The sequence below is a fragment of the Columba livia genome, chromosome Z (genome assembly GCF_036013475.1).
Source record: "Columba livia isolate bColLiv1 breed racing homer chromosome Z, bColLiv1.pat.W.v2, whole genome shotgun sequence".
In the NCBI taxonomy this organism is placed as follows: Eukaryota; Metazoa; Chordata; class Aves; order Columbiformes; family Columbidae; genus Columba; species Columba livia.
The window spans coordinates 26,058,227-26,083,691 of record NC_088642.1 but is presented as its reverse complement, the minus strand read 5'-3'; the positions used below and the strand labels follow the sequence as shown (position 1 = coordinate 26,083,691).

Genomic DNA, 25,465 nt, shown 5'->3' with positions numbered 1-25,465 from the left:
TATTATTCTTAACTTGTAAATAATTTTAAACCTAACATTTGACAAAGACTATATGTTGTAAAGACAGTTTTCCAACTTATTCAGTCTTCAAAACATAAAAAAAATCCTTCGTTTTTCTGTTCTTCTGTATTTCATGTCTAATTCCACAGTCACTAAGACCGAAGTCAGCTGCTAGCAGTAATGCTTTCAGCACCTTCATCTACCTTGAAATTGCCTTAGGGTACAGTTTTCTGTTGCTCCAGGATGACCTAGCTATGAGCTCCTGCTGAAGAGGATGCTCTTTCCTCTCTATTTATTTGATTGGAATTTACCTAGTAGAAAGGCCATGTTCTGTTATCTTTGATGGATGGCAGGCATTAATTTGCTTTGCATATATAGATATCCAGTGATCAAGAGACAGTTCAAAAGTCCTCATCAAAAGTACTAGAGGCTTCAAGAATATTAATACAGATATTCTGAAAAGACCCACTATAGGTCTGAATAAAAAACACAGTCGGTCATGCACTAGACAACACAGCTTCACTAACGAAGGAGACAACATGAGTAATAGCAACCATCCAGTGTGACCATCTGTGAAACAATACAGAAAACTGTCAGAAGAGCATTTATTAGAACTGTTTTGGGAATACGGTCAGGTGTTGGACAGATTTTCCAAAAGCAAATGGCAAACAATTAATTAGCAAAAGCCTTGAGCTAAGTTTTTCAGAGAAATGGTCCACCTTCTGCTGTATTTGTGTACAGTGCCTAGTGCAGTGCCCAAAACCAGGACCAGGGAGCCACCTAGAGCAGCAGGCCCCTGACAGTGCTCATCTCCTAACTTGCATAGTGACTCCACTTCAGCCTGTTCCAGCTGGCTCATTCCCAGATTACATGCACAACCAGTTCTGGGGAAAGTTTGCAGCTGCTCCTGAAAAGCAGAATGGGTGAGATTGCACTGGGAAAGGCTCTGCCTGCGGTCCTCTAACCAGGCAGCCTTGGCACCATTTATGCCTGCCCTTATGCCACACCCACAGAAAGAACATCCTCTGTTTTTCCTTACAAAAAAGCCACTTGAAATACTTCAAACCCTTTGAAAAACATACACTCAATAGTGACTCAGAGGCCCTGATGAGTCTAGGGCCAAAGGCTTTTTAGCATGCATGTGGCCAGTCTGCTTTGAAAGAAGCTTGCCCTAAGCAATGCCAGCTCAAGCAAGTCTGCTGTGCCAGTTTGCTGTGGGGCCAGGGATCACTCTTCTAATCACTCTACGATTTAACAGAACAGACACTGCCGCTAAGCACTACTGCAGTTTGGACTGCTTTTTCCATGGTATAAAATCCTTCCAGCTGCAAATGAAAAAATCAGCACTCATCACGGATGGAGAAGTAGGAAGCTGATACTGGATCTGCTACAGTGCCATTCTTACCTTTGTGATGGAAAACATGTATACTCTCCCTTCTTCTTTCTTCAGGTCATTCATAAACATTGGTGCACCCACGAGCAGCACATCTGTCACAGAATCCCTGTTAACATCCAATGAACAGACCACACTGCCAAAGTAGGAGCCAATCTGAAATCAGCAATAAGAGTCATATTTGTTTGTGGATTTTGTAAAGCATAATGCGTTAGCACCTTACTCAGAAAAGTTACATCCAGGCATTGTTCAATATTAATGAATGAAACTGCTCTTTGTAATGAAATAACTATATAACATGCTTCAGTGTTTGAAGAATTCATGTCCTTATCAGGTGTCCATTGTTTCTGCCCAGCAGTTGCTTGTATGGCTGTCCCACTTGTCAACAAGAATGGCAACAGAGAATAAGCTATGGGAGGTATATTATTTATGTATAAAATTTGGTACATTAAACTACCCAATATCTGATTTACTCTCAGATTTGTCTTATAAACAAACAAAACCTAAACCATTCCTAACTTGCTGCTTTTTTCCAAATGGAGAAAAGAGAATGAACATCCAAATCTCTGTTTTGATCTCATCTACTTCACAGCTTCTCAGGCAGAGTGGAGCCCCCGCGATGCTCTCCCGATTCAAGTGTTGACAGAATGATACATTAATTAGCTTTTTATATTACCTTTTACCACTAACTGGATGACTTCCTAAAATACTGTTTAAGAGTTACAGTTAACCTCATTGAAATAGCCTGGTGGCAGAGAAAAGTTCAAGTGGGTTCCAAATGCATTGAAAAAAAACCCAGGAATTTTCAGAACAAATGCATTGCAATTTACTGCTGTGTCAATAAAAACAGATTTCTGCAAAATCTACATTCATGACCAAAATATACATGCCTGCTCGCCTCTCTGGGACTGGACAATTGTGATGCTACCATCACTGTCAACATCATAAACCACTACTCTGCCAGTGTAGTTGGATCTTGGTGCGCCAGCGACAAAATAGACAGAGCTCTGAGTTGAGAGAACAGCAACTGAATAACCTGGGGAGAGAAGCCAACATTTAACATGTGTGAGTCCATTCACTGCAAGTTGTCACTTCGTTATCCATAAAGGCACAGAGGATGAGTCAATCTGGTACGTTAGCCACAGAGAATGGTCCTTCCAGACGGGAAGTTGTCACATATGCATAAAATTTGCAATCATCTTCTGGAGAGAACAATGACAGATCAAGTTGAAGCAGGTTTGTAGAATACCATGGACAATAGTTCAGCCTATTCACTAAAACACAGACCACAAAAATGCCATGCTTGTGAAGGTGACAGGAAAAAGAGTATAAAGAGTATTATTGGAATGAAGAAATGCAAAGAAACATGAGATGAAAATTTGGGCCAGCCTTCAAACTGGGAAGGAACACCTAGCTTCTGCAAAGCTTGCAGTGCATTTTCCCACAGCTCAGCAAACCGCAGCCCAGTGTACTGGCTGACTACAAGAGGCTATATATATAATAGCTTGTCAGCTGAAGGGCTTAGGCTGATTCAACTTGCCTTGAACATTTTAATCCTCATTCCCATTATTCGATCATTATTTGCTTTCAGGAAACATCTTTTAATACCTGCAAATATTTTAAATGTATTAGCACTATAAAGCAAGCATTGCTACATAATTTACATTTCTGCAGTTTAATTACAGCAATTTTTTTCTAACAGAGGAAAACAAAATGATTATTTATAAAGACCATAGTTTAAGCTGAACTAGCAGAATATCCAGGTCTTTAGCAAGCTGTGGGACAATGCGAGCCGTACAGTCTAAAAGCATTATGCCTTGGTCATCACATGTACCAGTCTAATTCAGATTTCTGTTCAGTCACTGTTTTTCTAGGGAGAGAAAACCATTACAGATTAGAAGTTCAACGAGCAACAACAAACTAAGATTTTATTCTGCAAGTTAAGTTCCTAACTAATACACCATACAGCCATTTGAAGTGAAAGGGTGTAGTGCAAAACAGGGGCCAATCTAGCAAGCTGTGAAGTGCCAGCAGCCTTTTAGCTTGGGCTCCCCCAGACTGGTGAGAGAGACCTGATACGGAGACCTTTGTGGGGGACAGAAGGGAATGGAAGTGAAGTGACAGAAAAGGCAACAACATTGTTTGCTCGAAAAAGATCATGGCCAATAATCTAGAAAGTGCCTCATTGTGAAGTGTTGAAAGGAAATGACCTGACCTTTTAAGAATTATTCTAGAAAAGGGAAGACTAGAAAGTCTGAAAAGGTCACACTTGCAAAAGACCTACTGGTCATTAGGCTAGGTTTAGATTTATTCATTGTGTTGGACGCAAGTAACACTAAGCCATGGAGAAAAAAGCACATCAGTTGCAAAAATATGATCTCATTAAATAATTTCAAGGATAAGAAAGTCATAGGTGCTAAATGTAGCAGCATTATTCAAGGATGAATTAGAAAAACAGGCATGTTGTAGGTTTACAGAAAACACTTTAACGAATAAGACAAACTAAGTGGGTTTATGGGGTCACAAAAATATGTGTCATAAAAATATATGAGGGTTATAAATAACACCTCTGTTAAAGTACAGCAATATTCCTAAAACTATGAACTGAACTGGAAAAGGCCAAAAAGGAGCACAGATGAAATGACAGCAAGTTAATCAGCTTCTTGTCCACATGTAATTGGGGAAATAGATACAAGTATTAAAACAGAAGGTACCCATAATGATCAGCACGATATACTAAGCAGCTTTTTCAAATCCCATGAATTCTTATGTCTCTGAGACAAAGACTAGTTTTTTTTTTCAGCTTACCACAGTGATAAGAGTAAAGTTTTAAAAACAGAATAAAGACTTAATTTAATTGATGACCAGTAAATACAATCTTTTTAGATCTAAAATTATTTTCATATTCTCAAATCAGTTCTAAACAGGAGTCTGGCTAGACCAGAATTTCCCAAGTTATGTAATATCTTAATAAAGGTTTGATACATTTTGAGATTTGTATTTCAGCCTCTTACCTAGGTATGAACTATGATTTCTGTCCTGTAGAATTTTCTCAAACACATGGCTTGGAAAGGTGGTGACTCTGCCTGAAGACTCTTGAACTATTGTTCCACTCCAGTCATATGCCCCAACAGCACCCAAGAGCAGAACGTCCTTTAGAAATAAAAATCAACATTTTAGAGCTACCTGTTTCAGAAAAAGTGTGAGTGAAGCTGAAGTTACCAGGTGTAATTTACTACACAACTGTGTTTAAGGCAATGATGTACAGTCTAATGACCACAAGCAGCTGACTGGAGTTGCTTACAATTATCACTTACCTGCAGGTCTTTATTGCCCTATTAAAAGGGATTAGCACTCCTGTACTGCAAGAGGATAAGTGACTGCGTTAGCTCCACTGGCACTGCAACTCCAGATAAAAGCGGTTTATTTAAGCACTGTGATAATTTCCTAAACTTGTTCACCCTGGGGATGGGCTTGCAAAACCTATGCTTTTATTCACATGATTCTCAGCAGACTGAGGATCAGACAAACAAAACTGTAAGAAATATCTAAAGCCCCCTTTTTGCTAAAAGAAGTAGCAATGAGAGTAGCACACAAAAGCTGATAGAAACAGATATTAAATTTAATTGTTTAAGTGTATTTTAAAGAGAAGTCCTTGAGAGAACAGTTGAATCTAATATGCAAATTAATACAGATTATAGAGAACACTTAATACAGAAATACTTTATCTTAGACTTGTACACATAAAAGAAACATAGTTTAGATTATTCACATTAATAAAATCCTTTACTGAACTGAGATACTGTTATAGAAAACTGCAGTAAAAATAGCAGGTGTAATTTTCCTGAAGAAAACCCCAAATATTTCTTAACTTTTGCTATTTCCTAGCTTCAAGTGCTTGGTAAATTAAAACAGCATCTATTAGAAGTAGTTTTTTCAGTATTCAAATAAAAAAAGACAATAATCTGACATTCTCTTGCTTGTAAAAAATTCTTAACATCGGTCATTGTGTTTCATTACTCTTATTTTGTTGCACTTTTAAGCATTCACGTCTATGTAATTACAGCTATTTGTATCATTAAATAATTATATTCACATACCTTTTTTTGTGAGTAATATGCACTGAAGCCCACCTGTGACATTTCCATTTGGAACGTATCACCTTGATCTGTACCTGGTAAAACAAACATTTTTATATGGTTAATCCTACAGAACCACACAAGAGATCCAATATTGCTTCCTCTGAGTGTAGCTATATAGGGATTATATGTTATTTTTTTTTACAAACAACAGAAATCTGAGAGCTAATAAACTGAATATTTCGAGGATTTAATGGCAAATTGGTAAGATGGAGTCATGATGCTACAAGTCTTTTCCAAAAGAAGGTAGAAGATGGTGATAAAAATGACTTGGATCAGTCTGCACATTATTGTCACTGTGGCTAATCTCCTTTTATGTTTCCTAGGAAGCACTAATATAATAATACACTGAAATCAGCAGCTTTAACAACCGTATTTCACAACTTTCAATTGCGTATTTATTATCATATAAGACTAAAAAAACTGTTGTATTTGTCCTGGAAAATACTGTGACGTGTAGGAATACCTCCTAAGCTAGATGGATGAGAGTCAGCTAACTGGAATTCAATGGGTGTACCAAAAACCCAAGAGGGGGAACTCACCCAACCCCCTCTTGACTTGACTGGCAGTGTGGGCCTGGTAAAGAATAGACGGAGGTGAGAAAGGAGGGAAGATTTCATCCTGAGCACAGGAAGGTTGCAGCCTTGAAAAGCTCCTTAGGGAGGGCTGAGAACAGGTCACAAGTCTCCCAAGGACAGTCTAAATTTGACTTTAAAAAGCCGGCTTTCATGGGTATGAAGTGCCTCTGAGTTGCCTCAAAAGGACCATTCTCCAAACAGTACACAGAGGACTATGGGCAATGACAGAGATAGAGCCTGGTAGACGCCACACAGATTGCATTACTGTAGCTTTTCTGTTCTGTAATCAGTAACCTAGTCCTCCAATTTGCTTTTAAAAATCACAACTGCTTAGCATTAGCAGAAAAAACACAGGTGAATCTGACAAGCATTAAGATAGATTTACTCCTCCAGTGGCTATAGCTCCAGATACATTTAGACACAAATGGACAAGCCCTCAGTGGATGCCTGAAGCCCAGAACTTGACTGAATTTTTCAGCAACTGGGTGATATTTCCTGCAACTTGCAGAAACTAACTTGAAGCTCAGGCTCACTAGGGGTGAGGTAGCTGCAGGAACACCTGTGCAAGTCAGAGCCCTCCTGGGGAACAGCCCACAGCTCCAGCTGCCCCTCGTTTTCACAGTAGTACACTAAGGTGAAGCTAAATAAAATCCTTAGCTCATCAGCTGGGGCAATCTGACCTATTTTTTCAGAATCATTGAGTATTTTACCTTCTATACTAAAAATGCGCTCTCCAAGTGTTCCTGCTTCTTCTAGTAGTGCAGCCTCAGATGACACGTTAAAGAAATACTTCTCTGTTGGATGACTAGCAATTCCTTTGATTTCTTTAATTAGGTTTTTAGTATCAAGTTCATTCCTGATTAAGTATCCCAAAACCTTGGGTAAAAAAGAACACAATAAGAAAAGTGAAGGAAATCATGGTGTCACTCCATTTCCTTCTGTATTATTTGAGTAAATATTTTACACATATAAAAAAATTACCTTCATTCATATTACTGAATTGCTTCTCTGACTATATTCCTATACAAGGCACAATTCAGTTCAGAAAAATACATAAACCAAAGGAGAGAGACAAAGGAGAAAACCACTCAAGTTGCTCAAGTAATACTGGTTTTGCTTTTTCAGCCAGTGTAAAACCAGTATTTCAGTATTTAATAAAGATTAATTTCACCTAGTTTCTGTCTCACCAGTGTAACAATACATGCATTATATACAGCTTATATATATATATTTATATATAACATGCACTTCCATACATAAACAACAAAATGATCTTTCAAAAATTGCAGTGATATATATAATTATAGTATTACTTACAGCAATGCCAAATCTGGTTATATTGTCTTCATTGCATTTACCTATCACTGTTTTCAAGTTGGAACCATCGTGTGATTCACCATCCGTCACAACAACCATTACTTTTGTGGCTGTCAGACGTCCTCCCGATTCAGGTGAGAAGGCATAATGTCTGTTATAAAATATTGGATTTATCAGATGTCAATTTGTAATGGATGGAATTTGGTATACATACTGTAATGAGTATGTCCATCACTGTCTTGGAAAGAGCTGCATCTGTAGTACTTTTTATTTGGAAATTAACAATCTGCAATAAGAACTTTCAATTATGCACTTGATAACTTCTAAAAGCACTTCTCAAAGAGTCATCAGAAATGTAATCATGGAAGTAGAAAAAAGGCAAAACAAAACAAGACCAAGTAGAACTGGGTAGTATTTCTGATAGAAACGTATGTTCCAGGGAAAACAACATTTTTTTGTACTTTTTTTTTTTTTTTTTTGGTCAGAACTATTTACGTTTTGTAACACCAGATTACCCAGGAATTGCCTTTCCCAAGTTCAAACAAAAGGGGAAAAGTATTAATAATAGGTTTCTCAATACTACTGGAAATATCGACTCCATTGAAGGTTAAGGCTGTTCCTAAAAAGGATTTTCAAGGCCATTTGATTCAACATGTACTTTGGCCTAGAGTTCTGTCCCTGATTCAGCTACAAAATGGCATCTCCCTACTGAGAAAAAGACATGGTCTACATATGTATTCAGAATCAGAATACACAGTTTTAGGTTTTTCCTATTTTTTTATGCTGCCAGTGCTGCAGTGACAAACTGACAACAGCAAGAGATTTCCTCCTCTCTGCAATAAACCAAAGCCTGGCCTGCAAACACAAATGTTACCGGTCCCACTGAATCCACTTCTTTTAACCGTTTTATATCTTTCCTGAGAGCTTGTCCATGGTGTTTGATGCACTGTCACAGTTAGATATCTGTGACAGCCCAAACAATTCTGTTGGGTACCAGAACTACTTTAGTGTAGCGGTTAACCCAACGGTTAAAGTCATGATTTTCAGCAAGTCTAGTTTACATATCCATCTACTGTTCTGCATGGGGCACTGTAAATGTACCTGACAGATGCTGCCAGGCACTGGGAACCTCAGAGGCTCCAAGAATGTGCACTCCCGGTGGGAATGAAATTCAGGATGTGTCCATTGCTTTGTAAGGTAAGTTATAGTAGTTGTGCAGTAATCATCAATGTGTTTTACCTTGCATTGTCAATGGCTTTGAAAGTATTAGTCAGATCTCCTCCCTTCTGATACGTTCCCTCCATTGCTTTAACAACCTCCTCCTTTGTTTGATATGTATTTAAGTTGAACACTACACGGGGATCATTAGCATACTGAATTAAACCCACCTATGCAATAAAGAAATAATGTTAGATTATCATGCATTACAATCAGTGACATAGAATCATGACGCTTACATATTTGACACATTGGAGTAAAAGATCTGCAGATGCACATAGGGTTATAATTTTATTTCAACATACATAAAAACAATTAATATTAACAGTTTTGGAAAGCAAAGAAAGCTAAAATGCTCTTGCATCTTGTATAATTTATTATGGACTACAATATGTTAATGCAAACTATCTGAAATAGTAGGCATTAAATGTGTGCTTGGTTACTTTTGGAAGAGCTGATGGATAGCAATAATACAGGGAGCTCTGGGAAGAATGATAAAACAGCAAAAATTATACAAGCTGATAGCACTTCAATTTTATCTGTTCTAAGGAAATCCAAAAGGTTAGTTACTTGACAGCACTGCAAACCCTATTTATTTTTAATACAGATGAAGCTAGAGACATATGCTAAGATGTACATTTAGTATGAAAGAAAAAAAGAGAAGATGCTAAAAGTGAGGTTCAGAAAGGACTGAGCAGGAAGTCTAGCTTTTAAGCACCTCATTCCAAAGTTGCCCATGGAAGAAGGCAGCCTTTGGGAGAAAGATTTCCAGTGCCCCAGTCTTTGTTCTCAGAACTGTTTATGGAAAATGGACAATTGTAAAGACAAAATGTTTTTTTAAAAAAGCAATAAAATTTTCCTTACCATAACCAAATTCAAATGAAAAAAGAACTCAAAGATAGCAACCAGCGTGAAAACCTCCTATTTTAAAGACCCAGCAGATGGAAAATAAGAGCCATATAAAAAGCCCATTAAAAAATCTGCTCTACTTTTTCCACAGCTTCACAGGCTACATTTTAATCACTTGTACACCTAATGCATGAAAGAGATCTGATGCCACTAGATATAACCCAGACCTCTATTTCAGTTGGTTTATGCTTTGAATCAAACTCCTAATCCCTTTTCAAATAGGTTAGCTGTGGGATAAAAACCTCAATACTGAAAGATACAGGAAACTGCGTAATTTGTGGCTTTGGAGGAGGTCATGTAGTTATGCTACAGCACACTTGGTTTCCCTTAAAATTACTAATAAAACCCATCATCTTTTTTTTTTTTTTTTTTTTCTTTTTACCTTGGTCTTTCTCAAAGATGTCCTTGACTTACCTGGGTTTTGTTGAGGCCTATGTCTAAGCCTTGTACAAATTTTTTCAAAAATGCCCGCACAGCATCCCAGGGATAAATGCTGTTTGACTCATCACAAACCACCACAACATCTATGACAGAGGAGCACTCTAAAACAAAAATAAGAAGTGGAGATTAAATGAACTTTCAGTCTCAATATGCCTACAACTCTTTGGCTAAATCCAGAGGTGTACATTTAGGTCTCATACAGGCAACACTTCAGATCAGGAAGTTTTTGCCAGAATGCAGCCTTGATAGAAGCAGGTGCTGAGTTTGAACATGTGCTGGTGCAACGCCTCTGAATTAAGAGGAGTGAATCCATATTCATATCTGCATTGGATCATGATTTGTCAGTCCCTACATGTGAATCATGGGACTTTGCTGTTTGCACATACATTAAAAAAAAAATCACAAATTAAGAGTCCCCAACACGTATCTTGATTTCACTTTATATATATATATTTTTAAAAATTTAATCTATTTTGCACACATTGTCTTACTTTGAACAGCAGGAGAAAAGCTTCTTAGGATCTGGAAACTTGGACTGACTTCAGAACAGACTCCTGTTGCATAGTATTGGCTTCCACACTGCTGTGCCCACAAAGGACCACAAGTCTTTAAAAATAACAACGAAAGAAACGATGAAAATAACAAATACTGGTCTCACCGTATCCATACACAAAAGCACAATAAGCAGGACTACAGGCATATAGAGTCAGAAAAGCCCTATTGGGTTATCAAGCCAAATCCCTTATAATCATGGTGACAATGTAACCCCTCAGACAGACTTCCTCACTAAAAGGATTTTTTATTCATTATCATCCTAGGGCCTCTGCCAAGCTAGCCCCTCCTGACCAGGCACAGCTACAATATCTAGGGAGCATGGCTCAGTCTGCAAAAAAATCTGTGCTGTTTTAAACTACCTACTCTACAAACTATTGGTTTAAAACTAGGGTTGGTATTTGTATCGCTTATGAGCATGCAGAGAAGTATTTCCACTAACCAGGAGGTGGCATCAGAGCCATGAGCGTGCATGTCCCTGCAAACACGCAGAGTGCTTCTCTTCTGGTTATGTCCGATAACTACTGGTAGTGTGAGCAGATGGAAGAGTTTTGTGATCAGTGCTCTCACACACACACATTTATTAATTTGAGAAGCCTCATTCCCAAGGAAAATTCACTTTGCTAAAATATTTACAAGTTAAACTTCACCATCACCTTCAGTAAGGGTGCAGCTTCACAGTATGTACGATCTTATTTAGCTGCAGTTAAAATAAGTGTGGCCCTGGCCTCACATACCCCTCACCTACATGTTTCTTTGCCTTCTGGGGAAAAGAATATTGCATCTTCGCTGAAAATTATCTCTGTAAAAAGAAAGGGTTTCAGCTGGATCGGCCAGCTGGTTGCATGACAGCTACATCTCTGATATTAGAACAATTTTTAGAGAAGTACCTAGATAAAAAAGACAGATGCTGAGACAGTATTTCACCATGAGGAAGTATTTCACCATGAGGATATTGGGGGGGGTGGTGGTGCGGGGCAGAGCAGGGGTTTTCTTTTCAAAAGAAAATAATGTTAGGAACTCGAGGCAAAAACATAACCTCTACATAACCTCTGCTCAGCAGTTCTGAAAGAAATGGGAACTTAACCACACATACTTTCTGATTGCCCTGTCCACTAGAGGGAGCCTGGAAAAGAGAAAATTGAACATCTCTATTCAGGACAAGAAGAGACAGTGAAGAGCATTATTACCTTTTTCTCAAGATTACTGAAGAAAGATAATTAAAGGCAAAAGCAAATGGAAAATGAGCTACATCATACACTGGTTTACTGCTGGTAGATGACATCAAACTACCCTAAGATACTTGACAAGATGGCAGATTTTCTAGACAAGAGAAAGGAAGTATATCTACATTATCTGATCTTGAGACAAGTGGTCTTTTTACCTGCTACATGGGGCATGACTAGATTTACTGGAAAAGATCGATATTTACACAGGTGAGAGGTACAAAATAAATTATCTATATCAACAACTATGAAGCTGGAGGGGAGGAGAGTTACTAGTCTTTAAAGTTATTTTTAACTTATATTTCTTTCTAGATCAATCTCATTTATCTATGTTCTAGTCTTCCTCTGTATTAGTGGTAACTCAAAATTGCGATGTTAATCTTGGACCATAAAATAGAAATGTTCTAATAAACTTTGCTGTTCTTCACTTAAAAAAAAAAAAAAAGTTTCTAATGTTCTAGAATTGTTACAGTCATAAATTTAAGACGCATCATTAACGCAGGGGAAAACTGACAGATCACATACCAAAAACTAATGAACTTGGAAAGTGGAATGTAAGAAAGGGGCATACACTTGCCCTTAAGGACTAATGTCAGGAAATGCAGACATAAACTGGTAGGCAATGAGTGTAAGAGTGAGAAGCAAATGAATCGGGCACAGACTGACTGCAGGGTGACCATAAGCATGCAGCCTGCATGCAAAGCAAATATGGCCTGAAGATACGTGACAAGAAGTGCTTGCAGTAGAGACGCAGAAATACCCAATGCACTATATAGTGCCCTGGAAAGACTCATGTCATCCATGTTTGAGAGAGGTATAGTTAAAAAAGTACATTTCAGCCAAAAGCCTGTGGTTTTGTTTCGCAAAACAAAGAAAAAAGGAGAATGATGTCGGGTGTTAAGTACAGAAGGGAGAGTTCACATGTAGGGAGATGGGAGCTGTTCTTTTCAACTAAAGGCACAGCACTGCCACAAGAACAAACTGAGAGGAACTTAGTTCAGAAATGCGGAAAAAAGTTGTTAACCATCAGTGAAATTCTTAAGCACCTTTCCAACAGGACTAAGCATGTCTCTGAAAAATGTAATGAGCATGTGGAAATGACTGCCCTGTACTTAGAATACCTGTGGGAAGCAATCACATGGTGTGTACTGAATAGGTCTTTGATACGTACCAAAAATCCTCCAGTTTGTGAGTTCTGTATCAGAGTCAAGCCAAGGTTCATGTCTTTCTTTATCTCAGTCACATTTGGAATATTTATTAAAGCTGAAATAAAAAGAGATCAAGTAATAACAGAACAGTAAATAATATGTAGAAGCAATTTAGTAAGTTAGAATTCATTTCTGCAAGCTTGTTTTTTCAGAATCTAAGACACCTTTTCCAAGTGGCTGTACACAATTCTGAGACAAGAGAAACAAAAGCTAATTTTTGTCAAAAATTTGTTAATGATTAACTACAGACATGAATTAAATATAGCCATTTAGAGTATCTGCCCTCAAGAGAGACAAAGACAAAAGAGAGGAAGAAAAGGTCTACCTATTGAGTATTTTTGGCTGAGTAGCTGCAGCTGAGCAGCTGCTGTTACATTCCTCAGGACACCAGACTCCTCTGATCCAGTATCAGGCTTTAGACAAAAACCTGGAAGGAGTGGTGCCACACCACAAATAAACATAAAGTAGGCATCTCAGCACGCTCTGCTGCCCCATATCTTTATTGTATTCAAAAGTATCCATTTTATACTCAGTCTGCAAACAAAGAGGCAGAAAAGACTTCATATAATATTATATATACTAACTAAGTGTTATTCAAAATGAGAATGTGACAAGTGTTATGTTAAGACCATGGTGGCCTCCTCCAGCTGCTCTGGCCCAGGACTCTCCTGCCTTGCCCTGGGAGCCCAGCCCAGTGCCTGGGGACCTGGGGCCTCTGCCCAGGCTGAGGGACGTGTCATCAGTAGTGAAACTGAGCACATATCCAAGACACACACACAAACACACATAGACACACACAGACACACACAGAGGGCCCTGACAGTGCCGGTCACACACACTGCCATAGACAAGGCAGTGCCCAGGTATGGGGTGTGCTCCTCCTGCACTGGCGGAGGCAGGAGGTCACTACTGCAGGAACACACACACACACGACACTATGGCTTCACAAGCACATGCACATTTGCAGATCCCCCAAGTAATGACATGGCCTCTCTGCCTGCACCATGGCTCTCCTACTCACCAGCTCGCCCAGCTTGCTCCTTGGGCTCATACACACACCTGCCCCTCACGCACTCCATGTCTGCAAGTTCCCCTGGGCATACCATCATGGAACCCCCAACCAGGTGACCATGGTCCCACTCCAGCTGCCAGCTCGCTGACACCGAGCTCTGGCCCCCAGCAGCTGGTTTTGGGACACAAACTGTTCCCACCCCACAGCTGGAAGTTAAAGACCCAAATTGCTCCAGCAGCTGATGTTGAGACCCCAGTGGCTCCAGCAGCCAGCACCAACTGGCTGGGGAATTGCAGCCCAACCTGACTCCACTGGCAGGCACCTACTTCACCCCCACACACATGGTTCTCACCTGCAGCTGGCAGTGAAACCTTGCAGCACACTCACATACACATAAACATGACAGAGACTGTGCTTGTGTAGATAGATAAGAAAAGATTTCATAAAATAGATTAGCCTGGTACCAAAGCAAGGAAAAAACTGAACAATCATAGAAAGACATTATTTGTTACAACCTACCTTGCAGACTCAATTTTTTACACATGGTTTTGGATGTGCCAACAGGACACGCATAGATATCTCCAGTTCTGTTAGCAGGATAGCCACTCCATGGTGAACCAACCAACAACCTAAAGTAACAGTAATTTCATTAGGTCTTTAATGATACTGGATAAGTCCAGCACCATTATCACACAGCACACTGTAGGTAAGAGATAATGAGGCTTTTACCAGATATAGCACCTAAGGCACTCAGGAGTCTTCTCCAGAGCTGTTGAGAAGCTTTATTTGCATGTTTATACACTGGATTTACCAGGGGCAACTTTGGTGAAGAAGCTTCTGGGGATTAGACTTTTATTTGAATACATAATTGAATACATACATTGTTGTTTCTGTGACGTCATATCATAGTGTCAGAAGAAATACAGCAAATATATTAATATGCACAGATGCATGCAAAGTTAGAAATATATACGTTTGGGACTGAGAGACAAAAAATTCATTGTCCTGTCAGTTAACAGGTAACTGATTCCTTTGAAGCTATTCTTTTAACTGATAAGAAGTATTTCCTACAAGATCTGCTCAGGAACAGCCAAATGCTTATGCCTGAGCTTGAACACTACCACACCTTGACAACACTGAGTCAGACAGAAAATATTGCAGGTGATAACAGTCTTCTGCATGAAGTATTTAATCTGAAACAAGAAAGTTAAGGCTTATGATAATTTATGCCTACAATACATTGTGATAAGCTTCCTCTGACTCATTGCTTCGTCTGCCAACATCCCCTCCAATATCTGCTCCTCAAGACCTCTTTAATTTTTATCTGAAAGCCTTCACAAAACTGGTTCACTCCTGGGTGAATGAAGAGCACCTATTTTCAGCACAACTCAAGAGAGTGTAACCACCAGTAAAATGGTCATTTAAAACTTTGTAGGTAGCTAAAGCAAATACCTTGCGCTATATAAAGAACACACTTTATGAAATCATTATGTTTCAAAGCAATTGTAATATATCTTATTAACTTTCCAGGGATCATCTGATTTTACCACTGCAATTTTATAACTAGTTTGAATAAAATGGTTTTGAAAAAAATACATAGTTTTAGATGCACAAGCAAAAGTTCAAGTCCTTTTTAGCTTTCTCAAAGAAAACACTGCTAACTGCACTTTTTTTTTTTTAGTTTATTCCACTTCAACTAAACACAAACTTAAAAGCATGTATAATGTTATTCTGTTTTACCAGTTCAGTTGGGGGTGACTTCAGATTCTGCTTTCTGCATGCAGGAATACTTTAAATACACCCACTTTCTTCTCAATTACCTTGTTGAAAAACAGTGATTATGCAGGCAGCAGGAACAGGATTTTGTGTACTTTTAGCATCTCTAAACCTGCAGTTCAGATTCATATAAATACCTCTATGTATAAAACCAGTGTATGTTACACTAGCTGTGATCTTCTTGTTATTTTCTGAGGAATATAGCCTTTTTTCCACAGTGGAAACCAGAAGCACCACAGCTCAGGACCAAATAACCATACCTCATGAGAAAATACTCCATCGGTCATGTGCTGATAGATGATATGACCTGCAAAGACTTGCAGTGACACAGAGGGCTGGAGCTGGTCAATAGTGATTGACAGAAGGAAGACACGGTGTTACCGTCTCCACCCTCATTAGGTACTATGGAGTTATTTACAATTATGAAATGTTAACAGGGCTGATGTTAGGGAGAAAAGGCTAACAGTTTTTGTGGGAGAAGAAACAGTTTTTAAAATGATGGCAGCAATGCATGTGTAATATCTGAAACTGGAATAGCTTTTCAGCATTAACTGTCAAGCTGAATGTTGCACTGTGTAAATTTATAAATATTTGTATGTTTTTTCTGAGTTTTCCAGAAGGCAAATATAATTTAAAGTCCCTGCAGGAGGACAGCTACTGTTCAAGGAATGATCTTAATGGAGCTTGGAAATACCTCCTGCAGTACCCCGCCTGGTCACAAAACTCACAGTAAATCTCTAGCATCACTCTGTAGCTAAGGGTTATCCTGAAGCCCAAAGCACATAGTTTCACTCACAAACGGAGTGAGAACGAGAGGAGGAGAAGTGGGCTTGAACACTTGCTGTCTCCAAATTCAAGTCTAACTCCAAGCCTAACTCCAACCCTCACCCTCGCTATTCGCATAAACTAGAGACAAACGCCATTCACAGAGTTTAGAAAAAGCACTTCTCTCCCTTTCAGCATGCCTATTTGCACTCACTCCATAGGCTTTATGCTGCTCAGCAGTAACGTGGGCTGTGAAACTCATGTTTTCCCCAACCTTTTGTCTTTCATTTAGTTTTTAGCTTACAGTGCTCATACTTCACTGGAAGATATTATACAGCCTTCCCCTTTGCTGTACTAGCCTTTCTTGTCCATAAATCTCAATGCCATAACTATGTGGTAGGTATATGCTACTCCATACACAAAATTTAACACTTAGAACTGACTATTGCTGATAACTGTGATTTTCAGAAATGAACAGAGCTATTAAATACCTTCCTTTAGCTGACTTAAGTAGTCTGACCTGCCTGAGAAAAAGTTACTAACAAAATCCTGCCCAGCCTAGCCCTCTACTTTTAATTGCCAACCATGAAGTTCCTAGGAAATAACTTAATTATTAATTCCCTTGTATCCTGAGCCTTACTTAAGCTTAATACTAGCCTTAATCTATATTAGAAATCAGCAAGTCCTACCTGTCTTTGAAAAATTAACATAAACCATTACAGTAGAGAGTTAGAAAATACTGCTCTGGGAAAATGCATGTGTATCTTTCTGAAACATCAGAAGTTAATAAAGCCAGAGAGTATCTGGCTAGCATCCTGCTAACTACAAAAATATTTTTCTACTGTGATTAAACAGGATGCACACAGAGCAGAGTGAAACAGAATGTATCAGGGAAGAATGCAAGAAATGAGTACTAAAATACTTGAAAATGCATGTTTCCAAATAAACTATATCATGTATAGTGTATTAATTAAGGGTCTTTTTCAGCCAGGAGTTAAATATTTATTTTTACAAAACTTCCTTATGTGTCCTTGTAGATTGTCTTTACACAATACCATGGTGATTAGTATTTAATATTGCCACTGATTTTATTATTCAGCTCTTTAAACAGTCTACAACACTGTATACAAAGCAATGAACTATACGAAGTCAAATAAAGTTCAGCGGCAATGCCATACCACACAGGCTGCAGGAGTGGTAGATCAAAGAGCAACAGGAATTATTTCTGGGAAATTACACCATGACAAAGCTAGTAACTTGCAAAGTGTGATGTAGCAGAAAACAAAATCAGAATTCATGGTGAAGGGCTGAATTCCCAGCTGTTGTCAGAGCACGTTTTATGTCTTCTGGTTTCTTTTTCTTTTCTTTTCATGCATTTGCTCTTTAGCGTGTTTTTTTTCAAACACAAAGATGGCTAATAGGAAATAGGAAAACAAAAGTAGAAAGGACCTCTTAAATCATCTGGCACTTTTCCTTTCAATTACAGGAAATGATGAATATATATGAAGACCAAAAAATTCTTCACTCTCATGGAGGCTTCTTTGCACATCCTAAAGCACGTATCACCATCTAAAACTTTTGATCTTTTGAACAGAAGGCTCATAACTTCAAAAACTACAGCAAACTATAGCAAGAGAGTTTGACTGACAGTCTTAAAAGGCCTAGAAGCCAGAAGCCAGAGCTGCTTCTCCAAGCAGGAAAAAGGCAAACTGTAGGACATGCAGTCAGGGGAAGCAAAAGCAGGCAAAGAACTCAGTATTAGCAGTGATGCTGGCACTGAAAAGACGGAGCTGTAACAACGGCAGCATTTTGTTTGGGAAAAAAAAAAAAGTTGGCAGAAATTACCCTCCTCATTAAAATAAAAAGCCTTTGAAAATGTACTGATTTCAAGAAAAGTTGCTACATAAATTTGTCTTTTTTGGCATCTTATTGATCTGAAGAGGCAATACACTACCTGAGAACAAAGGCTGCTCAATTTTGATGACTAGTGAGCAGTATGCAGTGATTTTTAAAACCAGTAGTGCAGTGATTACGTGATGTAACAGTAAGGCCAGTGCATATTAAGGTGTCATCACTGACATGATGTAGAATGAAACAAAATATTTTAACAAATAAAAATCCTGTAACATAAATTCTAAACAAAAATTTTAAAATTCCAAGTCCTGAGCACATGGACACAACTGGGCCCAGTGGCTGCAACCTGATACCAACAGTACTTCAATGGCAGACTGAGATTTTAACTCTGTTGTATTGACAGACTGAAGACACATATGGGTAGGAAAAAGCATTTTGACAGCTATTCAATCTTTCTTACCTGAGAGGAATATAAAAACGAATCACAGCACGAATTGCTGCTGTCTTTGCGGAACATACTACCAGCTGCTGTTAAGGGCACACATGTTCTAGATGAATTTGGCATGGTAAAATTCACCTTTCTAAAAAATTATGTTTATAAAAATAACAAAGAATTTGGTCTCAGCTTAAGGTTCAAATATGGATGATCTCCTGACAGGGAGAATCAGAGAATAAACTGAACGATGTTTCTGTTGTAGGTAATTACTTGTGTGGTGGATTGCCTAAACTGTTCTAGTTGATGAGTTTCTTTGGTGTTCACAGTTTTCCTTGAGTTCATTAAAGAGCTCCTGTTTTGAAATTCCCACCAGACACTGTGAAAAGCTTGAGCTGTGCTTGACTTGCAAGTTTGTCCTTATTTACAAGCATCACATGCCATCAATGCCCATCAACGCACAGCAGACCAGTGTCCAATTACCCTGGATCATCTGACCCTACACAAGAAGGGGTCCCTTGCTGGTTTGTGTCCCGGCTTCCCAATACATACCAGCCCCCTCTATAGCCCTGCATTCCTTGTTGAATGGTCTTTCTTCTTCTCTCTGAACTCATCTCCAAGCAAAATTGATAACATACTGCTGCAGGCAGTCCAGTTCTAAACATTTTCCTCTCTTAATCATTCTCTATAGCTCTTATTGCCTCAGGAGATGTACTTTGCAGAAATATAGCTGAATAATATTATATAAATAGCATCTGCTGTTTTTTCTGTATTTCTCCTTTCTGCTCTTTGAGGAGAATTTTCAAAGCTGTTTTTTACAGAGCACCATGTGATTTTATTAACAGAAGCAAGGTCTAAGAAGTGATGAAATTTCTGGTAGGTCTCGGATTCTGGACAATCTCTCCTTCTGAGAGAGGTGTCATCCAGCAGTGTTCGCCGCAGTGAGCAGCCTCACTGTGCTTGAATAGAGTTTTTAAGTGCATCACATTCTTGCTCTGTAATGGCAGTCTCTTCATAAAAGCCTATGGTGAAAAACACTCCCCTCTGACTGAAAGCAGCGTCCTGATCTTACATGAAGCTTGGACTGTTTATCTTGCTCCTACTTCAGCCATGTCAACAAGCGTTCTGCACATGGACTGCAGACTCTGCATTGCTTATAGGGGAAAACAACCCTACTGAACAGATTGAGTGGTCTGGTTTTTGTTTTTTGTTTTTTTTTTTTTAATAGTGCACACAAGAAAAAGCTCTATTGTCCAGGGAAAAAGAAAATAGCCTAGAAATGAAAAGAACAAGAGAGTAAACCATGACTGGCTGTTTTTTGTTGTAGTTTTTTTTTTGCTTTTTTTTTTTTTTTTTTTTTTTGAGCTTGTCTAACGATTTCTTGAGAAGAAGACTGAAAAGAGTCTCAAACAAATCATGGTTACGCCAACAAGGGCTGATGAAATTCCCCTGACTATAGGAGATATGGGGTCAGACACCGTACAGTGAATGAACAAATGACGAAGTGCCTATATACAGAAAAGTTTTCCAGATTCATAATATTCACATAATTGGGAGAAGACAGGAAATGTTAATCCAAAGCTACTTTATTTTCTGATCCCCACTACACATTATCCAAGTAAGTGATAGTGGAGGAGTTTTTAATATCAGAAGTAAAAATAAAACATTAAAATATAAAAATATAAATAGCTTGGGTGAGTCTGGAACTTAGTGCTCCTGTTGCAAGCTTATAGAAAAACTAACAAGAATAAAACACAAGACATAATTTCTCCATGTATAAGCCAAAGCATTCAGTTCACTTGAGGCAGACATTCCTGTTCTCCTTCAGTAGCTTTACACAGAAGTTTTTTAAAAAAAGAGCTCTGATCTATGGGTGACTAAACACATAATTAAAGCAGGCAGAAACATAGTGAGAAAGCACCACGACATCAAGCAAGGAGACAGGGTAGGTTGGGAGCCCACCCAAGGGTGGGTGAGGAAACACCGAGCTCTTGGATCAGAGCATACAGCGTTGGTCTCCTCTTACTTTGCCTCCTGGTCACTGGCAGTAAACACAGTAATGCCAGTGATGCAGAGAGATCTAGGTAATCTTACATCTTTGTATATGCAACCAGTTGCAACTGCATGGCATCTTTGTGCAGGGCTACACATAAATGTTTCAGCTAGCTCAACAGTTTTTTATGGGCTTTTCCAAACTGTAACTGTAAAATACATTTTCAGATGCATTTCTATGTGTTTCAGATTTTGATATCTTTCTTTTACTGAAAAAAGTTCAGTTACTTACTATCTGTCCATCACCACTCAGGAAAACAGGCCAGTTTGTGGCTATTTTGTTTCTGACACTGTTTCAATATATGGAGAACAACACAACCAAAACGTTGCCTTAGCTTATGATAATATATATAACTTGTGAGACCTTCCACTATAGACTTAAAACCATATACACACAAGTAACCACTTAAAGTAGTTGAGTACCACTGACCTATTTATAGGCATATAGTCCTTGCCATGACGAACAACCTAAGCTTTGGGGTTACTCAGGGTGCAGAAAGGGAAACAATGTGTTTTCCACTAAATGGGCATATTCTGGTTAATATTTTAAAGTTATTTTTGAAACCAACATCACTACAAAAACATTTTTACTAATTACACTACTCATCAAGCCCAATGTTGTAGCAACAGTGGATTTCACATCTAATTTTATGGCTGAAGAGATGCAGTGGACACGAGGCCTTTGATAGGATTGTATTATTATATACGTTGAAATATGCTGTCCCTTGAGAAGTGAAGACATAATATTGTACCAGACACAAAAATAATATAAATTGAAGTTCACTTAATTTTAATATTAATAATTAGAATTTCTCAGCCGTAATCATATGTTTTAACCTCAACAATGTTAAAATGGAAAAATAGCACACACATATGTAATGTGTAACAAAGATGCCATTGGTACAAGAAGGAATGAAATAAGAGTTAAAATTTCACAGAAATTGTGAGTCTGAGGGAACTGATGCACTGAAGATGAAAGTAAAAGATTAACAGAGGGAAAGACCTCAGATGACATTGTGCAATGGAAAAAAAGCCGTTAGGATGTTTCAACTTTTGTTTTAATAACATAAGTATTTTTTGTAAAAAGATAACTCTTAATATATAAAGGAATAAACCAGAATGCATTTAATCGAAATGTAGAATTAGAAAAGAAAAAGGAGTTGCAACATTTTTTTCTTAACATTTTAACTGAATATATAACAAGCTGTTCAAACTGCTTACCATTTGCCTTGTTCGTTTATAAACTGTTGAACTGTGTATCCAAACTGCTCTCTTGGTGGACCAGAAAATATTTTTGCTTCTAGGAGCCCAACATTGTAGGCTTCACAGCAGTTATGAAGGATGCCTGTTAACAGAAAGATTATGATTATCACAGAAGCAATTAAAGAAGAATTTTGATCCCAGGGAAGAAGGCTCTCCATCTGTGCCAGCTCCCCCAACAGAAGAAAATAAAATGCAGCCTTTGACACGTGCAAGAAAAAAAACCCACCTTCTCCCTATAGTACCCATCTGCCCATGTGTAATGCCTGTCTAGCACTCTTTACATGTGTTACAATACTGTGGGCAGAGATCAATGACTCATTTGCTGTTTGCTTTACCAAAAGTTGCAGCATTAATAAGGGGAATGGTTTAGCTCAAGGAGAACAAGAAATATGATTCAGAGGTCTGTTATCCTCCTTTACCTCAAGGCATAAGTTCAGCTTATGGCACAGTAAGCACATCAATGGCCTGCTGAGGTACATCAAAAAGAAAATGCACTGACTGCAACTGCTAATACTGTTTGTATTCTAGTGTCTATCTGCAACTTAATGTTTGAAGCCCTGGAACAAAAATCAGATTGTCTACTACATCAGAAAACCTACATTTTTGAGTCATTTCCTTATCACACCAGAAGCCTTTGTTTTCAGTCCAAACAATCTGAACAGTTGTCCAAACAAGAAAACTTACAAATAAAAACATGCAAGACAGAACTGCATTAATAAATCATGACACTTAACACTGAAACTCCATTTTGCTGTGTTCATGGTATTAATTGCTTTTCCTTGGGTACTTGGCGTGCCTAAGAATATGGGTATGCCACTCCATGACATTTTGAGGGGAACTGGCAGTGTAGGCTGGGGACAAGGTCCTAAGTGTTATGAGTCTGCTGGGCATCGAGGCCCACTCCCCCTTCACAAAGAACCTGATTTCTTTCTTATCAAGAGCTGTAGGTGGACATCTAGGAGAACGTCCTCTAGAGAAGCTGCAGGAAAAGGGACAGAGTCTCCTAACAGCCAGAAGCAGGTAACTTCTCCCCTGCTTGGAGGTGGAAAGACACAGACAATTGTGAGATCCCAGGAACAAGCTACAGCCCAGCTGAAGAACACCTTAGGGCTCCTGAGAGCCCTCCAAAAATGGCAGATCTCAAAGAAATCATGACCTGTAGTTGCACTGAGGAGCTACTGCCCAAGGTTCCCAGGTGAGGCAAGTTCATGGAGTTGCTCATGGATTAAACAACCTTGCTCACACTTTCCCTCCCTTCTTGTGTACCCAGACAGAATGAGTTTTTTAGTTATGTAGTATGAATCATTGTGTTGTAAAGTAGCAGCCTTCCTGATAATCCTTTAAATCAGGGACCCTTTAAGGAAAGATGTGCCAGTCTTTGGCATCTTAAAAACATAAGTTTAAATTCTAACCTTTTCTCTAGTTTTGATGGGCAGAGAGCCCATTGCTGGTATCATTCTCTTCCAGGTCCCAAAACCAGCTTTGGAAGAGAGGTTAACATGGATTATATCAGCATAAAAGAGCCCATCACAATAGCTTAGCTGTAATAGTAATAATAACATCATAGTAAAAACATTAAAATCACAACTGGAGGTTTGCAGGCAATGTTCATGACATAAAAATTTCAATGCATTTTGTACTTTTGCCTATAGAATAGAAAACACAAACGTTACTAGCAGAAAACTAAATACAACTCACATAGTTACTATTTTTTTACCACAAACTCAAAACAGGAAATCATATATTAGTTATTTCAAACAACTGCTATCTACAGCTGGCCTCTGAAAAGCAAGCAATTACCCTTTGCTAAAAGTATAGTTCCTTGAGAAACATCCTTAGAGATAAATATATTTCCTGAGTCATGTCATTTAAGACTGGAGAAGAGAATGTGTACAGATATATCACCCTGTGTTTCGCAATATTTTGACACTAAACATAACCACATATATTCATAGTTCAAGTCTGGGTTCTGGGGAAAGGGAAGAATTGTCATAGATACTGGCTATTGCCGGAAACTATTTTGTGATCTAGTATACTTGAATTTTACAAAAACATTTTGCTCATGTCACATCCTAAGTTTATTTTAGGGTCTGTTGTTTACGAATTTTATTATCCTCAGTCAGAAATCAAGCACAATGTAGCAATGTGCTATTCTCAGAGGCCACAGGAGACTATATACCACAATGCCATCCTTTATGTAAATACAGAAGAATAACACTCCAAGTTATATGGTGCACATGAAAATAAAGTCTCACTTTTGAATGAAGAACAAGAAGTATCTTAGAATTATAAGCATTTCCAGCATGATGCCAAATCCAATGACATCTAGAGACAAACCCTTGCCCATCTGTTACACAGTTATTAGCAAATCACACCTCCAGCTAAATGGCAAGTTTGCTAAATGTCTTCTACCTAAGTGCATTGGCCAACTTTAGTACAAATGCATGGAAGACCTTTCAAATTATGTCCAAGGCCAGGGTTTCACTAAATACTACAGCTAGGGCAAAAATTTCTAGAACTGAATAAACCACAGAAATCAGATGACACAAACAATAGCCTGAAGGGAAGTCCCCATGCTGGTTCAAGTTCCTCCAAGGCATTATGACAAACCAGACGAGGGCCAACACAACATGTGCTGGGCTACATGTGGCCTGCAGCATCCCTCCCTGTACCTTCCAGGGCCACCATTGCTCTCCTACTTTTTACAAGGTGGGGGCTGAGTCCAAGGACCAAAGACACTGCATGGCCTAGCCTGGGGATGCTTTGGCTCCTTGCGTTTTCTCTGGGCCTCCTCACAGCTTAGGTGTCGCAGAATCACATTGATCACTGGAGATCATCTAGTCCAACCCAGCTGCTAAAGCAGGTGCACTTACAGCAGATCACACAGCAAAGTGTCCAGGTGGGTCTTGAATGTCTCCAGAGAAGGAGACTCCACAACCCCTCTGTGCTGCCTGTTTTAGTGCTCTGGCACCCTCAAAGTACAGAAGTTTTTCCACACATTCACATAGAACCTCTTATGCTTTAGTCTGTGCCCATTACCCCTCATCCTATCGTTGGGCAACAGTGAAAAGAGTTTGGTCCCATCTTCTTGACACCCACCCTTGGAGATATTTATAAAAAATGATGAGATCTACTCTCAGCCTTCTCTTCTCCAGGCTGAACAGACCCAGCTCTCTCAGTCTCTCCTCGAAAGGAAGATTCTCCAGACCCCTCATCATCTTTCTAGCCCACTGCTGGACTCCCTCCAGTAATTCCTTGTTCTTCTGAAACTGGGGAGCCCAGAACTGGACTCAGTACTCCAGATGTGCCCTCCCTAGGGCAGAGTAGAG

At 38.8% G+C, this 25,465-nt stretch overlaps 1 protein-coding gene across 2 annotated transcripts in view; it reads right to left on the bottom strand.

Moving 5' to 3' along the window:
- ITGA2 (integrin subunit alpha 2) overlaps positions 1 to 25,465 on the bottom strand; it is a 65,778-nt gene that overhangs the window by 24,174 nt on the left and 16,139 nt on the right. Inside the window, exons 2-13 of one of the 2 annotated variants that reach the window (XM_005500880.4) lie at positions 22,095 to 22,218; positions 14,513 to 14,622; positions 12,945 to 13,036; positions 10,487 to 10,601; positions 9,969 to 10,096; positions 8,667 to 8,815; positions 7,428 to 7,578; positions 6,821 to 6,986; positions 5,494 to 5,567; positions 4,408 to 4,546; positions 2,284 to 2,429; positions 1,406 to 1,549 (exon numbers count right to left, since the gene is read on the bottom strand). In XM_005500880.4, coding sequence (XP_005500937.3) covers positions 1,406 to 1,549; positions 2,284 to 2,429; positions 4,408 to 4,546; positions 5,494 to 5,567; positions 6,821 to 6,986; positions 7,428 to 7,578; positions 8,667 to 8,815; positions 9,969 to 10,096; positions 10,487 to 10,601; positions 12,945 to 13,036; positions 14,513 to 14,622; positions 22,095 to 22,218 — 1,538 coding nt within the window. Of the gene's footprint in view, positions 1 to 1,405; positions 1,550 to 2,283; positions 2,430 to 4,407; positions 4,547 to 5,493; positions 5,568 to 6,820; positions 6,987 to 7,427; positions 7,579 to 8,666; positions 8,816 to 9,968; positions 10,097 to 10,486; positions 10,602 to 12,944; positions 13,037 to 14,512; positions 14,623 to 22,094; positions 22,295 to 25,465 lie in introns of those variants that run through there. The other variant, XM_065045186.1, reaches the window with a different exon arrangement.